This window comes from Lagenorhynchus albirostris, chromosome 18 (genome assembly GCF_949774975.1).
Source record: "Lagenorhynchus albirostris chromosome 18, mLagAlb1.1, whole genome shotgun sequence".
NCBI lineage: Eukaryota > Metazoa > Chordata > Mammalia > Artiodactyla > Delphinidae > Lagenorhynchus > Lagenorhynchus albirostris.
In genome coordinates this window covers 11,537,370-11,561,430 of record NC_083112.1, presented here as the reverse complement: position 1 = coordinate 11,561,430, position 24,061 = coordinate 11,537,370, and the positions used below count along the sequence as shown (strand labels likewise).

General features: G+C 36.2%; 1 protein-coding gene across 1 annotated transcript in view; it reads right to left on the bottom strand.

The window, feature by feature from the left end:
- Positions 1-24,061, bottom strand: part of NBEA (neurobeachin) — a 627,916-nt gene that overhangs the window by 36,494 nt on the left and 567,361 nt on the right. Inside the window, exons 47-48 of the mRNA XM_060128644.1 lie at positions 20,566-20,718; positions 4,285-4,452 (exon numbers count right to left, since the gene is read on the bottom strand). Of these exons, the coding sequence (XP_059984627.1) occupies positions 4,285-4,452; positions 20,566-20,718 (321 nt within the window). The remainder of the gene's footprint in view (positions 1-4,284; positions 4,453-20,565; positions 20,719-24,061) is intronic.

Here is a 24,061-nt window from a genome sequence, read left to right as displayed (position 1 = left end):
TCTCTAAAGCTAAGTAAGTGTTCTGTTGTTTTGAAATTCCTAGAGAATTTTTTTTCAAAATAAACCTGTTTGAACATTCTCCCTGGTTATTCTGAGATACACTCTGGATGGAGGAGGGGGGAATGGAGAGTGGATGGGGCTAGATGGATATAGTATGTGTATCTGAAAATAGTAAAGGGGGGTGGCGATAGGATATTGGTGAAATAAGAGGTAAAATTTTTGAAACTGGGTGATAAGAACACCCAGAGGATTTGTTGCATCATTCTCTCTACTTTTGTAGGAAAAAAAAAAAAAAAGAAAAAAGAAAAAAGCTTTTCAGATGATTCTAACACACCTTTAGTAGAGCAGTGCTTCTTACACTGTAATGCCTCAAACAAGTCACCCAAGGATTTCCTTAAATGCATATGCTGATTTACTAGGTCAGGGAGGCCTGAGAGTAGAGTCTGAAGTTCTAACAGGTTCCCAGGTGATGCTGATACTGTTGGTCTATGGACCATATTTGAGTAGCAAGGAGTTAGAAAACCATGGGACCAGACACTTAACAAACCAGAATAGCTTATTCCCCAAGCAGGTCATAGGATGAAGTTCTTGGCCATCATTTGGTAAGTAGAAATATAAAGCAAATCACATAATTTTTATTAATATGTACGAATGGATAAGAAAGATATTCAGTATCATGCTTAAAAAATACTGCTCAAATAGTCAGATGAGCTCATCTATGAAAAAAAGTGTCTAGAAGATTATGATAAAAACTAAGACTTAAGACAACTTAAATAATATCTAATATCCAACAGATCTAGTGTTTACATATTACGAAGAGCTTTGTACCAGAACGGTTCTGTCATGTTTCTGCCCAGAGGCTGTCATGATAAAGTTTATTATCAATTACTGCTGTACAAGTATAAAATAAGTTAAGCTGTCATATTTTTCTCAGCCAGAGATCCTAAACTGTCAAAGAATGTCAATTTTAAATCTGACATAGAGAAGAAAATTATCTGTTACTCTGACTTCTAATTTCTTGACATTTTAATGCCATAATTGCTGTGGTTAGTGCTGCTTCATGATTTCACCTGTCAAGGAAGAATGAATCAATAACCTCAAGCCATTTCTCAAATTTTAGCACTAACTTCAAAGCTCAAAGTTCTAGGCAGATTATGGGATATGTATGTATATATATATATATATATATGTATATATATATATATTTTTTTACAAAAGGGACATATGTAGATTTTTTTATATTAAATGTTTCCTCTTTAAATCAGTGTTTGATTAAGGCATTAAAAAATCATCTTCCTTAGGCTAGTTGGAGTTTAGTATAACTGTAGCTTTCCTTTTTACCTTTGTGAAATATAATGATCTTCACATTTAAAAAATACTAAGATAAACATTATCAAATAAAAGGAATGCACCGAGCTCAATAGAAGGCGTAACATTTTGAACACTATTTTTTCCAAGAGCCTCTGTCTGACCATTTAGGTGGGCAGCAACTCTCTCAAGTCACAGCACCGCAGAGCAGACCTCTGGGAGCTCAACGCTGATGCTCTGATGGAAGGTGGTGTGCTTTGCACAGCACCTCCTCACAGGGGGAGTGTAAATGCAAAGGGGAATAAATGACCAGGAGATACTGACTACGCTATACTTCATTCCACTTATCCACAGGGCTCTTTCTTGTGACAACAGATGCTAGATGCTTCTATGCTGGCAAACGTATGTTCTGTACTATTCCTCCTTTGCAGAGAAAGCAATGGAGGAAGAGGGACATTAAGTGACTTGGCCACATTAGGAAGCTCACAGGATTTAAGTGGGTTCTCACCTTTTGCAGGTTCTTACCTGTTAATGCAGAACTTTTTTGTATGGAAATATGTTAGTCGTGGGGTAGAGGAGGTAAGGGTGGGGAGTGGGGAGAGGGACGGTTAACTCATATTCCTTGGAAGGTCATTTAATCTGTTATGTCTACAATGTACTAAGTGGTTACCTAGTGGTCTTAAGGACCACTTGAGTATCTTCCTAAGCAATCTTGAGTTGACATAGGGCCACTGGGTCAGTGTGAATGCCTCTGCTGGTATGTGCTTGAGCCCATGCTGCCTGGCGGAAGGAAGGTAACAGCGTTCCAGGTATGCGCTCCCTCACCTAGTATTCTGAGAACTGACAGAAGAGTTTCTGGGTGAGAGAGATGGGTGAGGGGCTTGGGGAGGGAGGACATATATGCCACAGAATGACTCTGGGAGTTTCTCTAATGGAACCTCAGCATTCAGCAATTATGCCCTCAGACTGGGAATGCTGGAAGGAGAGTCCTGGAGTAAGGCACTCCCAGTCTGCATCACTGTGAGGTAATCAGGAGCTGTAATGTATTATTGTTCAGATTGCCTATATAATGACAAACATTGTGGCTGAACCGCTCCTCTCCAACAGAATATTTTTTTAATTACGCATTTTCATGTAATGTTTCATTAGGAATTTCTAGAGTTTGACAATTATACATAGTTTTTATTACTGTCCAAAGCAATGGTGTGCTATTTTGTAGAAGCAGGTATTTTTATAAGATTCGAGTAATAAACACTATATCCGTGTAAAGAAAATCTCAATCCTAATTCCATTTTCTTTCTATTCTCTCATTTATCTCTTTATTTACTGTCATTTGAATATGAAAGATCTGCTATTTTCAGTCAATTTTAATGCTGCCTTGCACTTGCATTATGTACAATATGCTTAAAATATTTTTATTTTGCCCAAGAGGATTAACTTGTAACTTTCTTTATAAGGACAGCATGCTATAATGGACAAAAATGTATGCTAAAATATTCAGGAGCAAAAATGTCTATGATATTTAAAAGTCAAAAAACCATTTGGAGTTGGTCTTGGAATAAAAGGATAAGCTATTCCAATTATTTTCTTTTTTATCTGATTCTAAAGGTATTGGTTCTGAAAGGAGAATATAGTTGGTAAGATGTTTATAAAACTGGGCCATGTGTTAAACAAAGGTGTATTGTTAAGAGAATAATTAAGCTCAGAATCAGAATCCCCAGTTGTGTACAAACTAATCACATTATTTTGCAGAGAAAATCCCTTATTTCACCAACTAATTTTATAATATCTGGCTCCTCTCTCATTCATTCATTCTCTGTCCCTATCTCTTTCTTCCAGCTTCAGGCAATAATCCCATTTCCTTGTGCACACAACATGGTATAACACTGCACCTAATAATATGCTTGCAATGTGTTCTCCAAATATTTAGCCCTAAGGATCCAATGATCAATGATCATGAGGCTCTTCTCTTCCCTTTCCTCTTCTCTGCTTGAAGCCATACAAATGGAGTCATTTTGTTTTTATAGACGTCTGTAGGAAATAACTTTATGGATGTAAATTTTTCTTTTAGAGCTTTATTTCCCAAATCTACGAGTTTTCCACCTCTAAAATTAAAACTAAAAAAATAAAAAAGCATTCCACTGACTGGAAATGGAGAAGTGATTACTTCTTTTGCATAAAGCAGATGGCAGATATCTGGTAGAATGGAAGACTGGGATACAGCTTCCTTGAAGCAAGACTCATCTAGCAGCTGTTGCATCTTCACTCTTTTCACCTATCTGAAATAATTTTGTGCAACGTTGAAATGATTTAAATAATATATTTGCTGAATATTTTCATAAAAAATAATTATACACATACTATAGTATATAATTCCCAAATGTTAGCTATAAAATTTCAGGGTGAGAACACACAGGAATAAGATACTATAACCTCATCTATTTTATTGATGCATTTTTGAGAACATACAGGGATAAAATACTATAACCTCCTCTATTTTACTGATGCACTCTTGAGAACATATAGGAATAAAATACTGTAACCTTATCTATTTTTTATTGATGCATTTTTTAAGTATTCTGTCTAGAAGACTGTAATTCTGCTTTTATTAAAAAATAGATACTGGCAGATTATTTTAATGTGAACTATTCATATTTAAATACTCAACTAGGTTTCATTAATTAATAACACACATAAGGCATTAAGCATTTTAGTGAAGATGCTGAAGTAAAACAAACAAAATAGGAATATTGAAATGCATTGTACATATCTGCATTTCAAAAAGGAACTACATGGTGGTCTCATTACTTGTTTTTGACATATAACACTCACTTTTCCACATTTGTCAAGAACCTGAAATCTATGTTTTCTAAAAATTTACATTGAAAGGAAATTTATACAGAAAGAGATGCAAAGCCACATTTCTGCTGAAGGGATGACAGAAATTTTCATAACAATATTCAACTTATTACCTACCTCCCTCAGCACAGGGTCAGTGATACTGTCCAGGTTCACAGAGCCTTCATAGGTTAAGTAGTGAAAAAGATTTAGAGCCCGGACTGCTTCTGGTCCTCGCTGCTTGTAGCCAAATATAAGGTCAATCCACTGATGGAGTTGGCAAGAAACAAATTCACTTTCCAGGGCCTGAAATCAGTCAAGACAGAAATAAGACACCATGCAAATTTCCCTTTCTCTTACTTTGAAATATTCTATATAAATAAGTAGAACACATTCTTTGCATTCCTGTATTTTATCTGTACGTATTAAGACCTATTCTTAGGAGTGACAAAATACAACCTCTAATAAAACAGAGACCTAAAAGAAAATTTTCTTTCTAAAATACTTAATGTTCTCTTGGCTTAACTGTATATGTGATGTGAATTTTAATAGTAAATAGATTTCTTAAAAAGACACATTCATGGGGGCTTCCCTGGTGGCGCAGTGGTTGAGAGTCCACCTGCCGACGCAGGGGACACGGGTTCGTGCCCCGGTCCGGGAAGATCCCACATGCCGCGGAGCGGCTGGGTCCGCGAGCCATGGCAGCTGAGCCTGCGCGTCCGGAGCCTGTGCTCCGCAAGGGGAGAGACCACAACAGTGAGAGGCCCGCATACAGCAAAAAAAAAAAAAAAAAAAAAAAAAAAAAAAAGACACATTCATGTTTAAAAGTAATTTGAAATGCCTGTTTTAATGCCATTTACAACAATTTCATTTCTAATTTTTAAATATTAGTTTGAAGCTAAACAATTTTATTAGAAACTTTGATACGTACTTATTTTCCTGCCTGAAGTCTTCAAATTTACCTCTAAAACGGAATGCCTTCCTTCTGTTATGAATGAGCTCTGCTATTACACTGTTTAGGAACCAGTGGGTAATTTTAGATGTTTGCTAGCCAGTGGGAAATGAATGGAAATTACTGAGAGCCAGTGACCATACGAAACCTCCATAAAGAGTCAAAAAAAAAAGAGACCTTTTCAGTTCCTAAGAAGCCATCATAAACTTCCTAGAGGGGCCCTGGCAGGTAGGCAAGGAGTTCTGGTCACACCTGTGGTATGAGCAGTGACAGGCACAGTGTAGCTCACTGTGCCTCTCACCTCCTGCACTCATTCATCATCAATTTCTTATTGATTGTAAGGACACACTGATTTCAGCAGCATGAGGAAAAAGCTGTAGAGCTAGCTTCTTAAATTTCAACTATGCAAAGCTGTAGAAAACAATTTTTGAAATTACAGCTGTAACTAAGTATGTGAATGAAGTCATTCTTTGGCTGCGTGACCCTGATTTCTAAGGTGCTGAAACCAGCTTGGATTCACTTAATCAATAAATGGTTTCTTAAATTAACCCTCTGGTAATTATATCAATATTTCATTTTTTTAATCTACAAAATATCTGAGTGATAATTTTCAACTTTTCCCGTGATGACATTTAACTAGTAACTTATTCCCCTCAAACTCCCTTTTTATCTATTCCTTTTAAAAATTTTGGTATTTTATTTACACCAGTTATTGTGGACGTTTCTCATTCAGAAATATAAACAATTAGATTTTATAAAAGGCTAGTTTTCATACTAAAACTAAACAGAATTTCTATACTCTGTATCTCATTGGTCTTGACATAATAGTTTGGACTAGAACACAGGAAAAGGGACTAAAATACAAAAGAGATGTTGGTTAAAATTCTATACTGATTAAGTCTATCATATCAGTTTGGTCAATCTGTATAAATGAGAAGTTGGTAATTATTCAGTAATGTTTTCAGTGCATGGTACAATAAACGAGAGGATGAAAAAAATGAATAAATGGAAGTTCATTACAGAGTCGCTATTGCCCAAGTCTGTTCACTGGAATTCAAAATAGTAGTGAAATCAGAAATATTATTTAAGGGAAGATCTTACCAACATAATCACATAATCAGCTCAGCAGCAACCATTTCAGATCAATCTTATAGACACCACTAGACATATTTGGAAGGAAAGGGTCAATGAAATGTATTCCATTCGAATAAAACAGTTACTGAACTAAACGCCTAATGCAATGATGAGGGTTGGAAGGAATGATCATCTTTCACTAACATGAGTTTTAAAACATTTATTTATTATCTCCAACCACTAACTTTCATTTTCCTCTGCCATGGGCAATGCGTATTATTTGTTTAATGTTTCTCCTTTTGTTTAGATGTGTTTTTATAAAACACTACTCATGTAATGTATTCCTGTGTGTATGTATTTTTGATTTATAAAAATGGCATAGCGTTACAGATTTCATTTTGTTTCTTACTTTCTTCACTTAGCCTTGCTTTTTAGGATCTACCTGTGTATAGGTAGTCTACTGCTTCCAGTGGCTGCTCAGAACTCCTGCAGTAATGAGCACTAGACTGCCTCTAACTTGCCATGACACCATGCTGAGATGAATGTCCTCTTTTGCATCCCTGTTTGGCTCTTTGTGAGAATTTCTTTGGGGCATATAATCTGGAGTAGGACAGATATGTCCCTGCACTAGATGTGCATAAACTGAGTCTGAGTCATCAGTGCAGATTGGCTGCCCCTGTCTCCCCTCCCTCCAGCAGTGCCTGAAAGTTTCTACATGGCCACATCTCCATTGACAACTGGTATTATCCCAGTGTTTAATATTAGCCTGTGTAACAGATACAAAACAATATCCCATTGTTGTTCTAATATGTTTTCCTCTGATTACTGAGGAATTTGACAGCTTTTTAATATGCTTGTTGGCCATGTGGGTTTCCTCTTCAGTATACTTCCTGTTCAGGTTCTTTGTCCATTCTTTTCTGGAGGTTCCTGTCTTTTACGTTGTTACTTTGCAGAAGTTCTTTATATATTTTAGATAGTTGTTTCTTGGTTTTAAACATTGCAAATGCATTCTCCCAAATGTCCCATGTCTGTTAAATTTATCCATGTCACTCTTGGTTGAAGAGAAATTCTTAATTTTGAGATAATCAAAAATTTTTTTGTTACGTTTATGATTTTTGCATTTTGGTTTAAAATAACAAAGGTAACTTTCTGTATTTTGATGTGTCAGCTTTATATTTATGGTTTTACTTTTCACATACTGGTCCTTATCTAGAATCCACTTTCACTCATATGTGGTATTAGATAGAGATCCAGTATAATTTTTGTTAATATAGTAAGTCAGTTTTTCTAATACCATCTATTAAACAAACACACCTTTCCTGAGTGATGTGTGCTGTCATCTTTAGTGTGTGAGTATATGTTTGAAACAAAGATATAAAACTGCTATTGTTTACAGATAATATAATAATCTACCTAGAAAAAGCAATACAATCCTTCCTCCCTTCTTTCATTCATTCATTCGTTCCTTCCTTCCCTCCTCCCCTCTTCCCTTCCTCCCTTCTGCTTTCTTTCTCTATCTACCTACCTACCTACCTTCTTATCTATCATCTATCTAGATATGTGTGTGTGTCTCCGGATCTTTGCACCTTTTATTTCTGTTGTTATCTTTATTTCTTATATATCTTAATATCTGGTAGATTTATTCCTTTGAGAGTCAACTCAGCCATTTGTGGACCTTTATTCTTCCCTATAACTTTTATAATAAGTGTATAGATACATCAAAATAATTTTGATTGGGATTCCAATAAATTTATAGATTAATTTGGGAAAATTGATATTAGGTTTTCCCATCTAAGGTCTCAGAATTTTCTATGTACCATATTAGATTTAAAAATTAATATTTTCACTGTAAAGGACATGGGTATTCTTGGTTAATTCCCAGGCAGTTCATAAGTTTTGATGCAACTATAATATTTTAAAAATTATATTTTAAACCCCATTATTAATGATGTAGAAAAATGCTACTGATTTTTATAAGTTGATTGTGTTCCTGGCAACTCTTACTAGTTAACTTCTTTATTTTTCTTATATAATTGTTCTCAACCTTGAGAACTATATTAAACAACAGTGGTGACATGACATGGAACATCACTGTCTTTTTCCTGATCTTAAAAGGGTCAAGACACACACACACACACACACACACACACACACACACAAACACACACACACACCCCCCATGTATTTAACAAACGGTTGGGTTGTTAGATAGCATTTTATTTACAGTTTTTGTATTTATATCCATACTTGAAATGGCTTTATTTCTTTTTTCCTTTACTTCCCTCTACTCTGGAATCAAGATCACAGTAGCCTCATAAAATGAGCTGGATGGTTATTATGTTTTCTGGGATAATTTGCATAAGAAATTAATTCCTTACCTCTTGAAAATCTGGTAGAATTCACCTGTAAAATAATAAGGCCTTGGATATTTGGGGGGCTGGGAAGATTTACTACTTAAATTTCTTTAAGGCTTATAAGTCTTCTGGTGTCAATTTTGATGTTTTATATTTTTCTAGATATTTATCCACTTCATCTCAGTTTTAAAACTTATTAGCTCATGGTTATCTATAATAATCTTTAATTAAATTAAAAAATTTCTATGTCTACAGTTACCCTATTATATTCTATATGTTAGGTAGCAGAGTGAATCAACAAACAATCAAAAAATAATTTTGCCTCAGGTTTTTTTTGGGGGGGGGTTATAAAATTAAATGACAAAGGAACAATAAGGTAGTAGATTAAACAGATAGTCTTACAGAGACTGTCTTGCTAGTCACTGCAGAAAACAAAGAAAATCCAGTTACAACATATAAAAGCTAAATCTGGTTCTAAATCAAATGCATATCTAAGAATTGAATTTTAGATTTCACATAATTAAAGCATAAAGACCTATCTAAAGCTGAAACTTGACACTGAGACTTAACTGTATTCTAAACAGTATTAATCTGTTAGTAAATGCATGCTATCTGCTTATTTGTTCTTTTAAGAACTATGTTTTCATGCACAAACCTATTTTGGAGTTTGAAACAAGATTTTATTGCAAACACTCACAACTGAAGAATAGAAAGAAATACTTGATTACTAAGCTATTAGGGTTATAATGGTCTTAATAGCTTGCTTTACCCTCTCCTTGCATACCTAAAAGCAGAAGCAATTGCTTTAAGCCTAGATAAACCAATTCCCAATCCATAATTCTACCCTGGGGATCTGGGAGGAAGGAAATAAAGAGTGAGATTTAAACCAGAGAGGATATCTCTTAGATGAATAATAGTTACCTAGTATCTAATTTCAATATTGTCCCATGGGTATTAGAACGTAGAGAATTCTTTCTCTAACGGGTTTAGGACAAAGCAGCTCAGAAACTTATGAAAAAGGGAACTAGGCTAGTGGAATGAACTGTGAGGAGAGAATTTTGTTTTCTCCAGAATTCTTCTATTTAAGAATACTGCATTTCTCTCTCTCCTTCTAGACCATACCAAGAACATTTCCAAGCCCTTTCTCTTGTTGCCTCAAAAATCTGCTTCTGATATTGAAAAAATTCTCCAAATAGAGTTGCATATATTTCAGTGGACAATTAGAAAATCACATTGCTATTTCTTCTGTAGTGTCTATACTGGCTTCTTCTCTTCACGATTAAATTGAAATTATAGCTATTACCCAGTGAAAGATTTAATTATTTTAAATAAAGGTAACATAGTTGTTTTAAATGTTTATTTTGGGGGCTTACATTATTCTCTTACTTGATTGCTTCCTGGGTGTATAATACAGTGGATTATTTTCCATTCCCACTAGCACCATCCTAGTCTTAGCTCTCATTGCTCTCCACGTGGGCTATTGCAATAGACTTTGACCTCTTCCTCTACTCGGGGGCTTGCATCCTGCTGGTGGAACAGACTTTTGAAACCATCATGCTCTTACTGTCATCCTCGATTTCAAATCTTCCAAGGTTCCTCCTAGCATAACACATTCAGTGTAAACTTTACTTGACCCCTAAGGACTTTCAAACCTTGATCCGACCCTCCTCCATGATTTCTTTGGGCTTCTAGAAACAAATTCTTGGCTCCAGCAGCACAGTTTACAGCCCCGGCACATGAGTAGCTGGTATGACCTCTGAACCTTTGTTGCTCCTTTCACCATAACATGAAAGCATTTCATCCTCCTGCTTCCTCTTCATGTCCCAGCCATCCTCACTCAAGCCCAATGTCTGTTTCCTGAGTTCTCCAGCTCAGAGTCTATGAAGTCGTCTATGAATTTCTATGACACTTACCATCAGTACCCTCCTGTTTAATGTAGTAAAATAATGTATACAAATTTACTTGTGAAAATCGATTTGCATATAAATTGTAAACGGCTAGACAAAGGGAATGGGGTTATTACCAATTAACACTTAATTGTTTCAAACATGCCATACCATATTCTCAATTAGCATCCAAGCATCTGGAACTTAGGGACTATACCTAATGCTTCTTTTACATTTCCTATAGTTCCTAACTCAGCATTAAATGATAAATATTTAATAAATATTTATTGGCTGATTATTTAAGCAATGGGAAAGATGTGTTGGTCACAAGAAGGAAGAAAAGAAATGTCAGGAAGTGAGGGTGGGGGTGGGAAATTCATTCATTCATTCAACAAATATTGACTGACCATCTGCTATGTGCCAAACACTATTCTAGACCCTAGGATCACAGCAGTGAATACGTGAAACCAAAATCCCTGTCAGAAAGTTTACATTGTAGTGGGGAGAGACTAGTAATTAGTAATTAGTAAGAGAGTATGTCTGAAGGTGATAAATGCTAAGGAAAGGAGAAAGACAGGAAAGAAAGTTAAGAGGTATGTATGGATGGGGAGGGGATTGCTAATTTAGAGGAGGAAGTGAGAGAAGGCTTCCCTGAGTTTGTGACAATTAAGGATTACAATGAGGAAGTAAACTGTAAGGACATCTTGATGATCTCAAACAGAGGGACCAGTCATTCGTTTGTTCATTCATTCATCATTCATTCATTCAATATGGAGCCCCTCCTATGTGCCAGGAATTATTCTAGGCCCCAGGGATACTGTGAGAAACAAGACAAAATCTCTGATCTCCAGGAACACATCCCACTGAAATGCAAATAATCAAGGTGAATACAGCCTAAACTCTCTCCAGGCCCAAATTACTGACCACCTACCACATGTCAGATGCTAGCCTTGGAGGACATACACATGAATAAGTATGCCACATCCTCAAAAAGATCACAGTTTGGTGGAAGATAAACATGCTGACTTGGGCTTTTCCTGCTGCTTGAATTTCTGCTGAAACTCTAATACGATGATATTAGAGTTATTCCCCACCCCATTCTTTTTCCAGAAGAATTACTTCTTCTAGAAAGTAATCCATCTCTGCTGCTCTAGCCATCACCACTCAGCACACTTGGCCCCCACCCTTCCTTTTACCTGGCTCTGTAGGACTAGAGAAATCTAAGGGAAAAAGGTCACTACTAGGAAGTTGCAGAGGGAAACTGTTGTCTGTAACTTGAAAATACATCCAGAATTGATTAATTTCTTACTACCTTCACTGCCACCATGCTGGTCCAAGCCACCGTCATCTCTCACAATACCTCCTGACAGACGTGCCTGATGCTACCCTGTGCCTCAACAGTTCATTCCCATCACTGCAGCCCGAGTGATCCTTTCACAGCACAGCAGAATCGTAGAACTCGTCTGCTTAAAGCACTGCAACAACTCTTGATTTCACTCAGAGTAAAAATGCAAAGTGTTTCAATGGCCTTCAAGGCCATATGTGATTTGCATCTGTTACCACTCGGTCCTCTCCTCCTCCTGTGCGCTCCGTGTTTATCCTACCCCAGCCCACTGGCTTCCTTGCCAAGCACACCCCTTTCACAGGGCCTTGGCCCGGTAGTTCCCTCTGCCTTCACTCCTCTTTTCGCAGGACAGGAAGAGTCTCTGGGTCACTCTCTCACGTCCTTCAGGTCTTAGTTCAAGTCTCACCATCACAGTGAGGGGATCCTGACCATCTACCCCTGTATTTCTGATCCCCTTGCTTTGCACTTCTTTTTTCCACAGTACTGATCACCTGCTAACGTTCTAGATATTTTACTTATTAATTTCTGTTGATTGTCTGTCTCTCTTTGATCAAAAGTAAGCTCCATGAGGGCCGAGATCTTTGTCTGTTGCTTCACCGGTATACTCCCAACACATAAAATAGCGCTTGCAACGCTCGATAATGATCTGTTGGCTGAGCGTTGACTGAGGCTGTATGTTTATTCACGCGGGTTCCTAACTGAAGTGTGAGCTCCTGAAGGCCACTGGCTGCGTGGCTCACGCTTGTGTCTCCAGAGCCTAGAGCGGTCTGAAGACAGTCACAGGCCCTCAACGATGGGGGTAAATGAAGGGATTTCTCTGCGTTACTCTAGCCTTATTTAGAGCAGGATTCACGGCCAACTCTTCTTTGTGTTTTCCATAATACCTTACTCAGAACTGGCTCTCAATAAAGGTTTATGCAATGAGCAAACCCCCAGTTTCAGAGATAAGGGAGACTGTGAAGCTCCAAGAGATAAGGACGTCTTATTCATCCAGTGTCCCGGCCAACAGGTGGCAGGGCAGGCACCCACATACAAGATATCTCTTGCAGTATATACACTTTTTCCATCTCAATATTTTAAGATGCTGCCAAAGACTTCCAAAAATTCTTATGTTATGCTGTTTGCTTAAACTTCGTTTTTGAGCCAGGTATTTTTTCAGTACACTATACCCTAAATGCACATTTTTACCTATCACAAAAGAGACTTTTTCCTTAAAAAGTGAGAATCTAATAAAGGATGTAATACAGTCAAAGCAAAACCACACCCCACTGTGCTCTCTGCCTCAGCGTGCTGCGTCCGCCCTGCAGACAGAACGGTCTGCGCCTGGTCCCACGGCACCAGGAACATGCCGGGTGGAGGGCTGGAGAGATTAGTAGTGCACATCCGAGACAGGCCTTTTTCTGAAACAAATTTTTAAAAAGGGCAGATTATGATTGATGAACCCAGCATTAAGGTAATGCTATCAGACATACTTTCTATTTCTGCCCTTCGTGAGGAGGTCAGATTATAATCACGTTAGAACTGAACACAGTGCTTTATTAATGTTTCATGACTGAGTCGGTCGCAATCAGCCTAGCTTCGTGTGGATAAATTAAACCAGTTCTTGATGTATGAACTCAAGGCATTGAGAATTTATTGAAATGTCTACTAAAAGTGTCTCTATCACCTTTCCAGGTTTGCTAATGAAACCAAATTTTGAATTTCACAGTTCTTCAGTGAAACACAAACCCTGTCACCATATTTACAAAATACAAACAACTCTAACCAATTATATATATTGTTGTCTATAAATAAAAAAAAAACAACGGACTAAAAGAAGTACATCATTAAAAATTCAAAGTATTGTTTCATTTTAAAAAATAAGAAAAGTTAATGAGGTTGTCAGCACATAAAGGCGTCTACAAATACATCAAATGCCTTTTTAATTGCTGGCATGGGATAATGAAGCTGATCATTTATAATCAATGATACCATCCCTTTTTATAACATTATTTTTGTCTTCTTTGCCTTGAATTTCTTAATGACAGCTTGAGAGAAGAAGGAGGGAATGCTCCTTTGTACGGATACAGAGTACTAATCCACACAGGAGCCGAGGCTTTTTTACCACTGTGAATGTCATTTCTTTGGGCTATATGACATTTTCATTTTATACTTTAGGCTCATTACAAAGAACTCCATCAAATAACTGAAGATAATCCCAGTCCAAATTATAAATATACTAGAGCGCATTTTCTCTAAACCCATTCCATTTCATAAGCACTAAATCCTGTATGAGCTACCCAGCCAATATAAAGTTAGGAACTTTCAATGCTACAAAATAATAATAAAAGGTGGATGTTGTATTCATGGAATTTATGGAAAGCTTATGAAAATTTAAAGACTTCTATATTTTATATTATCACCCAGTTAATTATAGAAATATTCATCAAGTAAATATTTCTTCAGCAAAAAAAGAAGATAGGTAGATAATTGGTTACATTTTCCAGTTTTAACACAGATGGCTGACCTTATTTCTTCATAACATCAGTATGCTCATTTCCCATCAGTATGACGGGAAAATGGACCAGAGGTTGGAGCAAAGGAAACCATACATAGGGTGCTGTGAAGGAAAACTTCAAGTTAAAGAAAAGTACAGGAGACACTGAGACAGGAGAGCAGCTGTAGAGACACGCGGCTACATTTTGTAACGTGACTTTTGATAGCTCTGATGCTTTAACACTCTTCCCAGAGGCAACAGCTCAGGTCTGCCCTTTAGCTCAATTCTGATGCACCAAGAATGGCAGCTATAGACATAGAATCTTTTGATACACGTGGTAGCTTTCCCTTTCTATTCTGTAGAGTCCCTTCAAGGAAAACCCAGGGAAAGAAGACAAAGAATAACCACTTCTCAAGCCACCTGTTACGTGCTGGCTAGGCACTTGCTACATAGGGTCAGTTTAACCTGTCATTGCCTCCTGGTGTCCCAGGGAACCAAGACTGGGGCAGTTTGATTTTCCCAAATAAGCAGAATTTTGTGTAAAACGTTTCATTCCATGGAGTAAAGGTTTAGTTCACAAGTCTTACCAAATTCATAATGCCTATAAGATACCAAGAATTTGGTTTTGAATAGAGAAAAAAAGTGCCTTGCTTCTTTCATTTCTTCATGAAGCCAAGTTGGAACTTATTACTTACAATAAAAATGTACCACTCATTTCTGAAAATGTTTTATGACATTTTCAGAAATGCACAAGTGTTTATCTCTCATACTTTAGTTATAAAAACTTATTCTTTTGAACAGATGAAAGCAAATCTTTGAGGAACAGTTACTTCACCATATCATATGCAATCCTTATAGTTCCTAGTACACTGAACACAAAGGTCGACAAATACGTGTTTACAGTGATACTAAATAGTGAGATTTATTTTGAAGAAGCACTGTATTCTGACTTAAAGTTTGCTCAGCAGTGCTTCAGCTCTTAGAAAGACAAAATATAAGAGATAAGAGGTGCATAAACAGAAGTCAGTTCTTGAACTGGTAATGTTAGGACCAGGAGTAAATTATTTATTATATTATATTTATGTGCAATAGAAGTACTCTGAGCAACTATAAATATATAAAAAATAATTTATTACTCAAAATTTGCCTTTGTGTATTTTATTCTCTCTTAAAATAAGAGGGAAAAATCTATTTTAGAGTTTAAATTGTTTTTACAGTGTTATTATCCTTTCTCAGGCTGTATCTTTCAATGAATAATCTGCTAATTCTCTTAAAACCCAAATGATATGAGACCATTTTGTGAGAATCAGGTATTTCTAAGGAAAAGGGATTTCTAAAAACTCTTATGTGGTGATCGCATGAATAATAAGACAGGCCAGAGTGTCACTGATTAAATCTGAATCATAAGTCTGAGTCAAATTGGGTGTTTGGAGGTCATCCATGCTTAGATACAGATAGTTTGCAAATAACACACAGGTTGTATTTCAAAGTGCTTTCTAATTTGGTGTTTGGAACATATATTGCAGTAGAAACAGTATTAGTCTAATCTGGATTGATTCTCAAGTCGATCTATAAAGCCATATTTTGTTTAAAATACAGGTGAACTTTTAAAGTCTGTAAATGGGTATAGGGGACATGACATTCAGAGTGCCAACTTGTGATGCCAGGCACGGTGAGGAAGAAAAGGCACTTGGGTCCAGACCTGGGGTCAGTCACTTTGCCTTTCTGCGTCTCAGTCTGCTTATTCAAATAAAGGTCTGCTCCGGGTCTCAAATCCTGTGTGTGACTATAAAGTTTAACATGTAAAATAATGCCATTTCCTCCATTTTGTAGAGTTGGAAGATAGCCTCCTTCCAACACCCGATGGGTGGTGGGACTTGGGACTTCCTCAGCTCTAAAACCGAGCTTTTACTGGCTGGGAAAGGAAGTCTTATGGGGTGAGGACTTTGGGGATAAAGAGTTAGAAACAGGATCACAGAAAGTCAGGTCTGCTGAGCTGCTGAGGCTGGAACATGCTGCTGGTTTGGGGTCAATTCCCTCTTATCTCTGTCTTTTCTTCTGCTGGCCCCAAGGTACTCGCTGCTAGTTAGAAGACGTGTTTCCTTCCCTCCTTCTTTCCCTCTCCCTCTCCACAGCTCCTCAAGTCACTACTCACTCGAGCCTGGAGACCGTGGGTTGGAACACTCCACTCTGATAAGTAGGTGATCTTTGATAAAGTAACTTACCTCACTGAGTTTCAGTATAATTCTCATTTCAGAAGACTTTTTGAGGATTAAAAGAATATTGCACCTGAAGCTCTAGCACAGTATTTGACAAATAATAAACAGTCAATAGATGGCATAGGTTATAAGCACTACTGCCATTATTTTATCTTGGTCAGCCGTCATATTGGGATGACTCAGGACCACCACTGGGATACGGGGTACGGTGACTAAGATTAGGGTATCCAACTGCCTGTGCAGCAGTTGTCAGCTGTAAGTCTTGGAATGAGGAAAGCAGAGAAAAAACTTGTAAGCAACTACACCCTGGAAGAAAGGAGAGTGTCCTAGCCCCATCATGTAGCTCTTTATACGTAAAAAGAGGTATAAACTGGGTGCTGTCTAGAGTAACATTCCACTTACTAAGGGAGGGTTTTGTCACTTCACGTTTGAGTACCAACTCCCAGATCTGGAATTGATCTAACAATGGCCAATGAAACCTGAGGTAGAAGACAGTCACTCTCCTCCAAAGCTATAAAGTTTACACTTCCCCTAGGGCCTCTGTTAGCACTCCACTGACTCTTGTTTATCATAAGGCCTTGATAAGTCTGACTGTCTGATTTTGTAGACTAGAGATTATAAGAAAAATTCGAATCACTATGGCCATTAAAGGAAAGTGTGATGATAGCAACAATCTAAAGAAGAAAATAGAAAAAGAATAGATATGGAATTATATCACTTCACAGAATAATGGGTACTTACGATAATAAAGAGAAGTTTCATCCTTTGTATGAGAGGGTAGAAAACCAAATAGTAATACGTTTTAGAACAACAACCACAACAGGGTTCAAAAAAGTTCTCACTTAGCTATAAAAATCTAGAAACTTAATTTATTTGGTAAGTTTATTTAGCTGGACTGCATTAGTACCCAACATACTAGATGAATGAAGCAGTGATTTTTCTGCAGGTTTAGTCAAGACTGTACGGTCCTGCTCGTCCAGTTTATATCAGTAATAACTATCTGATCATTTCTCAGGCATAATAATCATCTTTCCCTACATTAAAAAAGTTCTGTGCATGACGCTGACCTGGGGATTTGTGTTTAGAAACACAACTGCTTTTTCTTTTTCAATTAGGCATATCATTAATAAAATTACTAATTCTGGGGCGTTTAAACTTTTTCACTAATGAGGAACACAGAAGTTGTATCTATAATGAATCATTACCTGATGTTTATTAAAATATATCTAAAAATGTTTTAGCATCCAATAAACATGGGAAGAGATTCTCAACATCATCAGTCACCAGGGAAATGCAAATTAAAATTGTAATGAGATATTACTTCACATCCACAATAATGGCTATAATAAAAAAAAAACAGTAACAAGTGTTGGTGAAGATGTGGAGGAACTGGAACAGTCATACATTGCTATTGGGAATGTAAGATACACAGTCACTTTGCAAAAGAGTTAATTTCTTAAAAAGCTAGATATGTATTTACTACATGACTCAGAAATTCTATCACTAGGTATATACCCCAAAGCAAGGAAAACACATGTCCATATAGAGACTTCTATGTGAACATTCACAGTAGAATTATTCATAACACCCAAAAAGTGGAAACAACTCAAAAGTTCATCAACTGATGAATGGATAAACAAAATGTGGTATATCCATCCAGTGGACTATCATTATGTAAAAAGAGGAACAAAAACTGATATACGCTACAACATGGATGAATCTCAAAAACTATGCTAAGTGAAAGACATCAAACACAAAAGAACACATATTGTATGGGTCTATTTAAGAAAAATGTCCTGAAGAGGCAAACCTATGGAGAGAGAAGGCAGACTAATGATTGTCTGGGGCTGGAGGTGGGCACAGGATAATTCTGGGGCAAAAGGAATGTTCTAAAATTAGATTTTGGTGATGGTCACACAACTCTGTACATTTGCTAAAAATAATTAAAATTGTACAAGTGAATTTTATCACAAATAATGATTTTTAAAAAACACTCATAAGGTAGTCCCACTTTACAGATGAGAAATATGAGAACCAGAGATGCTCCATAATTTAATCAGGGCAATGAAGCTAGTAAATGGCAAAGCTCAGATTCAAGAGCCAGGAAACTTTTAAACCCCAAGTATTCTTTCCAATAAAACCACCTGGCATTTATTAATTGTTAGCAGCCACATAAAAACCTGTGTTTAATCAGAGCAAGAGAAAATTTGGTCCAACAATTTTTGCTACTTTGCCTGCCTGAGTGAAGGATTCATTTCGTTATACTAGTTTGGACCTAACTAGACAACATGCTAAAATCATTAAGATTATTACCCCATGTGATTCATTCAATCATTCATAACAGCAAATATCTGGTGACTAACTACTCTTGCAGGCACAGTTCTTGGCTCTAGAAATATACAGTGAAATGATGTGACTGAGAGACACATCTCAGACACAACTCAGTATGTAGTGGGTTCCAGGGTTGAGCTTGTGGATCTGGTATCCTTACACTGATATCATAGCCAGTATTCAAGTATGTAAGGGTATTGTGGTAATAATAAACAACCAGTTCTAAAAATAAGTATAGACTTTAAAAGTAGGCATCACTAAAATATAAATCCTTCACATTAAAAAGATAAATTGAAGAGATAATCTGTTGTTAAAGAAGATGGTGTGAGATTACGCCATATACCTGAAAGTGCCAATTTCCAGATCGAGAAGTGAGAGAAATCCTATATAAAATTTACGTACTACATGATATTACCTCAGGGGGAGACTAGATTACAGATTATCTATACGGTAACTTTAAACATAGGTCTACTGTCTCAGTACCAGCTTTCTAAAATAAAGTGTATTAAAAGTAAAATATTTCTTGGAGACAGAAAAATAGCTCTAAAATTGAAGGGAGCATGTGACTGACAGTGACAAAAAGAGACATAAAATCAGGGGTAGAAGAAGGAACCACATATTGTATGATCCTGTTTATGCGAAATAAACAGGATAGGCAAATCTTTAGAGACGGAAAGCAGATTAGTGGTTGCCTAGGGCTGGTTGGGGGAATGGGGAAAATGGGCAGGGGGAGATGCTAAAGGGTATTGGGTTTCTTAATGGGGTAATGAAAATGTTCATAAGTGACTGTGGTGATGGTTGCACAACTCTGTGAATAGACTAAAACCCACTGAATTTTTTCCTTTACTTTAAATGGTTGACTTGTATGGTATGGGAATTGTATCTGTGTGATATAGGTGAATTATACAGCTCTTACTAAAGAAGAGACTGAGGGATATGTGAGGTCCACTGCAATATGTGGACCTTATTTGGATTCTAATTCAAATAAATAAGCTGTCAAAATGAAATAAAACATATTTATGGGACAGCTGGAAAAACTGGGAGTGAAACAGGGTTAAAAACATATTTGGGGTCATAGGCTTTATTGATATAATTCCTCAATTGGCCAAGAACAATAGTACACTAGAGACGTTTGGTAAAGTGGTTCATTTCCATATACCGTAAGTCCATTGAGATTAAAATCTCCTTAAATATGGATACAATATATTAAGATCTATAAAATAACCACATGCAAACATTCTATTTACACATTTTCTATTTGAACACCCAGACATCTGTCATACAGATTCAAAAAGTAATGACATTTTCTATCTAAGAATGTTTACAAGATGGGTGTTCTCTTAGTCAAGTATATTACATTTTAAGGTATGTTTCACAGCTTATAATTTCCTACATACAAATATGTTCTAAATGTATATTATTTTGTTTTGAGTATTTTGAGGGAAAAAAGAGTGCAGATTTAGCCAATAGACAAAAATAAGGAATGGGCATCAATTTCGACCATTTTAGAATACATTAGTCAACAGATGCTCATCTGATTGTCTTTTCCTAAGGGAGCAAATATAACTGAATTACCATTCCTTTATTAGTCCTCATGAAAGGAAAATCCACTCTACAATAAAGAACTGCTGTCAAAAGACAACAGTAAAATGCTTTCTTTCTCAAAAATTTAGCCTTGTATTTATAGATGTTAAAAGACAATTTGTTAGTAGCTGAAAACTAAACTACAGAATATATTTTACTTCCTTGCGACTGCTCAAGCAAAAACAAAATCGCTCTTACCATCCTGTTGATCCGTACAAAGTCTTCAGGTTTTTTTGCCCAAGGGGGAAGATCAACATCATTTACCACCACTTCATCTTCTCTGACTCCAAGATTATATCCATTACTGTTGACGAACATCTCCGGTAGGTAATAGAACTCTGGAATTAGTTCCTGCCAGGAATAAAAATGTAGCATATTAAACCATTTTAAAAATCAGTTGAATGAAAGTATTAATTTATAACAACTGTAAACAGAATTAATTTCTTTACTTAAATTCAATATTTTATTACTTAGTTCCATTCTTTATTTAATTTTCTTTAGATAGGAGTCTAGGAAAAGAAGGCAAACATTTTTCTTGAACAATATGCTTGATAATTTATGTTTATAAGATTTTCAATCTTATCTTGCCACAAATTAAAGAGAAATGGGTTACAGAATCAACAATATTCCCAATAGTATTAGTGAACAAATATATAAGGCTATACCTACAAGTCTGTGCTGTTCAACAAACTTTTCCAAATGCTATTAATAAAATATCCAAATTCAAAAAAGGTGTTGCCAGTATTGGTTAAAAATCATGTAATGTCTTCTACTTTTCTTTTTGACTCCACTGGCAATTACAATACATGATTTTTATGAAGAGACTCATTGTTTTGTTTTATAATTTGGCAAAATAAATTGTTTTTATACCTATCACTAAATACAATAAGAGATGATATGCAACATAATAAGTTTACATATTTAATGCATGCCACTTGAATACTAAGTTCTTAACTTGAATGCAAAGATAACTTGTGTTACTTGTATGTAAGTATGGCATTAACAACTGGGTTCAAGGCAAACTTGTGTTTGATGCACATCTAATATGTGGTTTATGTAACTTTAGAATAAATATGATACAGGAATGAATTGATTTTATGATCTTAAAAGTTTTAAGTTGTTGCCCTTTTTAAAAAAAACACAACAAATTGAGGAAATGAAAACAAAAAACACAGTAGTTTTATGTTTACCATCAATACTATGAAAAATACTGATCTTTTCAAATATCAAGATGAGGGTTAAATTAACTTTATTTGTGAAAAGCATAAGAACATTTGTTTGTGTAACATGTCTGACATGGATGGCATAGTACCCGAAATTTGAATCTCACTTTGGAATACATAGTGATAAACAGAAAAGCTAAAAAATAAATAACCATGCCCACCAAAAAAATAAAACACCAGACACTGAGGTCTTCAAATAAACTGGATTCTTCAGCCCAAGAAAAGCATACACAAAAGTGTTCCCTTTATCAAATTACCAATGGCATTTTTCATAGAACTAGAACAAAACATTTTACAATTTGTATGGAAACACAAAAGACCATGAATAGCCAAAGCAATCTGGAGGAAGAAAAACAGAGCTGGAGGAATCAGGCTCCCTGACTTCAGAATATACTACAAAGCTACAGTAATCAAGACAGTATGGTACTGGCACAAAAACAGAAATATAGATCAATGGAACAGGAGAGAAAGCCCAGAGATAAACCCATGCACCTATGGTCAACTAATCTATGAAAAGGAGGTAAGAATATATAATGGAGAAAAGACAGCCTCTTCAGTAAGTGGTGATGGGAAAACTGGGCAGCTACATGTAAAAGAATGAAATTAGAACACTCCCTAACACCATATACAAAAATAAACTCAAAATGGATTAAAGACCTAAATATAAGGCCAGACACTATAAAACTCTTAGAGGAAAGCATAGGTAGAACACTCTTTGACATAAATTGCAGCAAGATCTTTTTTGACCCACCTCCTAGAGTAATGAAAAAAACCCAGAAAACAAATGGGACCTAATTAAACTTAAAAGCTTTTGCACAGCAAAGGGAACCATAAACAAGATGAAAAGACAACCCTTAGAATGGGAGAAAATATTTGCATATGAAGCAACTGACAAAGGATTAATCTCCAAAATAGTAAAAACAGCTCATGCAGCTCAATTTCAATAAAACAAACAATCCAATCCAAAAATGGGCAAAAGACCTAAACAGACATTTTTCCAAAGAAGACATACAGATGGCCAACAAACGCATGAAAAGACGCTCAACATCACTAATCATTAGAGAAATGCAAATCAAAACTACAATGAGGTATCACCTCACACAGGTCAGAATGGCTATCATCAAAAAATCTACAAAGAATAAATGCTGGAGAGGGTGGAGAAAAGGCAACCCTCTTGAACTGTTGGTGGGAATGTAAATTGATACAGCCACTATGGAGAACAGTATGGAGGGTGCTTAAAAAACTAAAAATACCATATGACCCAGCAATCCCACTACTGGGCATATACCCAGAGAAAACTGTAATTCAAAAAGACACATGCATCCCAATGTTCACTGCAGCACTATTTACAACAGCCAGGACATGGAAGCAACCTAAATGTCCATCAACAGGTGAATGGATAAAGAAGATGTGGCACATATGTACAATGGAATATTACTCAGCCATAAAAAGGAGTGAAACTGGGTAATTGGTAGAGACGTGGATGGACCTAGAGAGTGTCATACAGAATGAAGTAAGTCAGAAAGAGAAAAACAAATAACACATATATGTGGAATCTAGCAAAACGGTATAGATGATCTTATTTGCAAAGCAGAAATAGAGACAAAGATGTAGAGAACCAATGTATGGATACCCAGGGGGAAAGGGCGGGGGGTGGGAGGAATTGGGAGATTGGGATTGACATAAATACACTATTGATATTATGCATAAAATAGAGAACAAATGGGGAACTCTACTTAATGCACTGTGGTGACCTAAATGGGAAGGAAGTCCAAAAGAGAGGGGATGTATGTATATGTATAGCTGATTCATTTTGCTGTACAGTAGAAACTAACACAACATTGTAAAGCAACTATACTCCAATAAAAATTAATTTTAAAAAAGTGTTCTCTTTATGGGTTCTCCTGCTAAAACCAACATTTATCTGCTATAGCATAAGTGTTTATCTTAGCAATCCTCTGTGAGAATTTGATCATTATCCGTTCTTATGATAACAAATGTGAACCATAGAAAAATATAATCATGTTTATTTTCTCCAGCATTATGGGAGTTTGAACAGATTTGTGTAAATGAATTTTCTGGATAAGCAGAGCTTAGTTTTTTAAGAATCATAACTTTTCTTCTATTTAAACCATTTAAATAGAAATCTCTCTAAAACCCATTATATAATTCCCTGATATTTATTTATTCATGTAGTAAAGTTTGAGTACCAGGCATTGTGATGGGTACTAAGAAAACAAATAATGAACAATCATGGCCTTACCTTTAAGTAATTCATAGTCTGGTCTATGGGGAAAATGTATAAACAGATGGTTATAATGCACAACAATAATAGCTGTGAAAGTATAAAAAAGCAAAAGGGAGCAGAGAGGACAGAGCAGGGAACTCTGGGCAAGTCAGAAAAGACTTCACTGGAGATCAGACATTGAGTTCAACCATCGCAAGATAAAGGTGGGGAAAGGGGCAGGGGG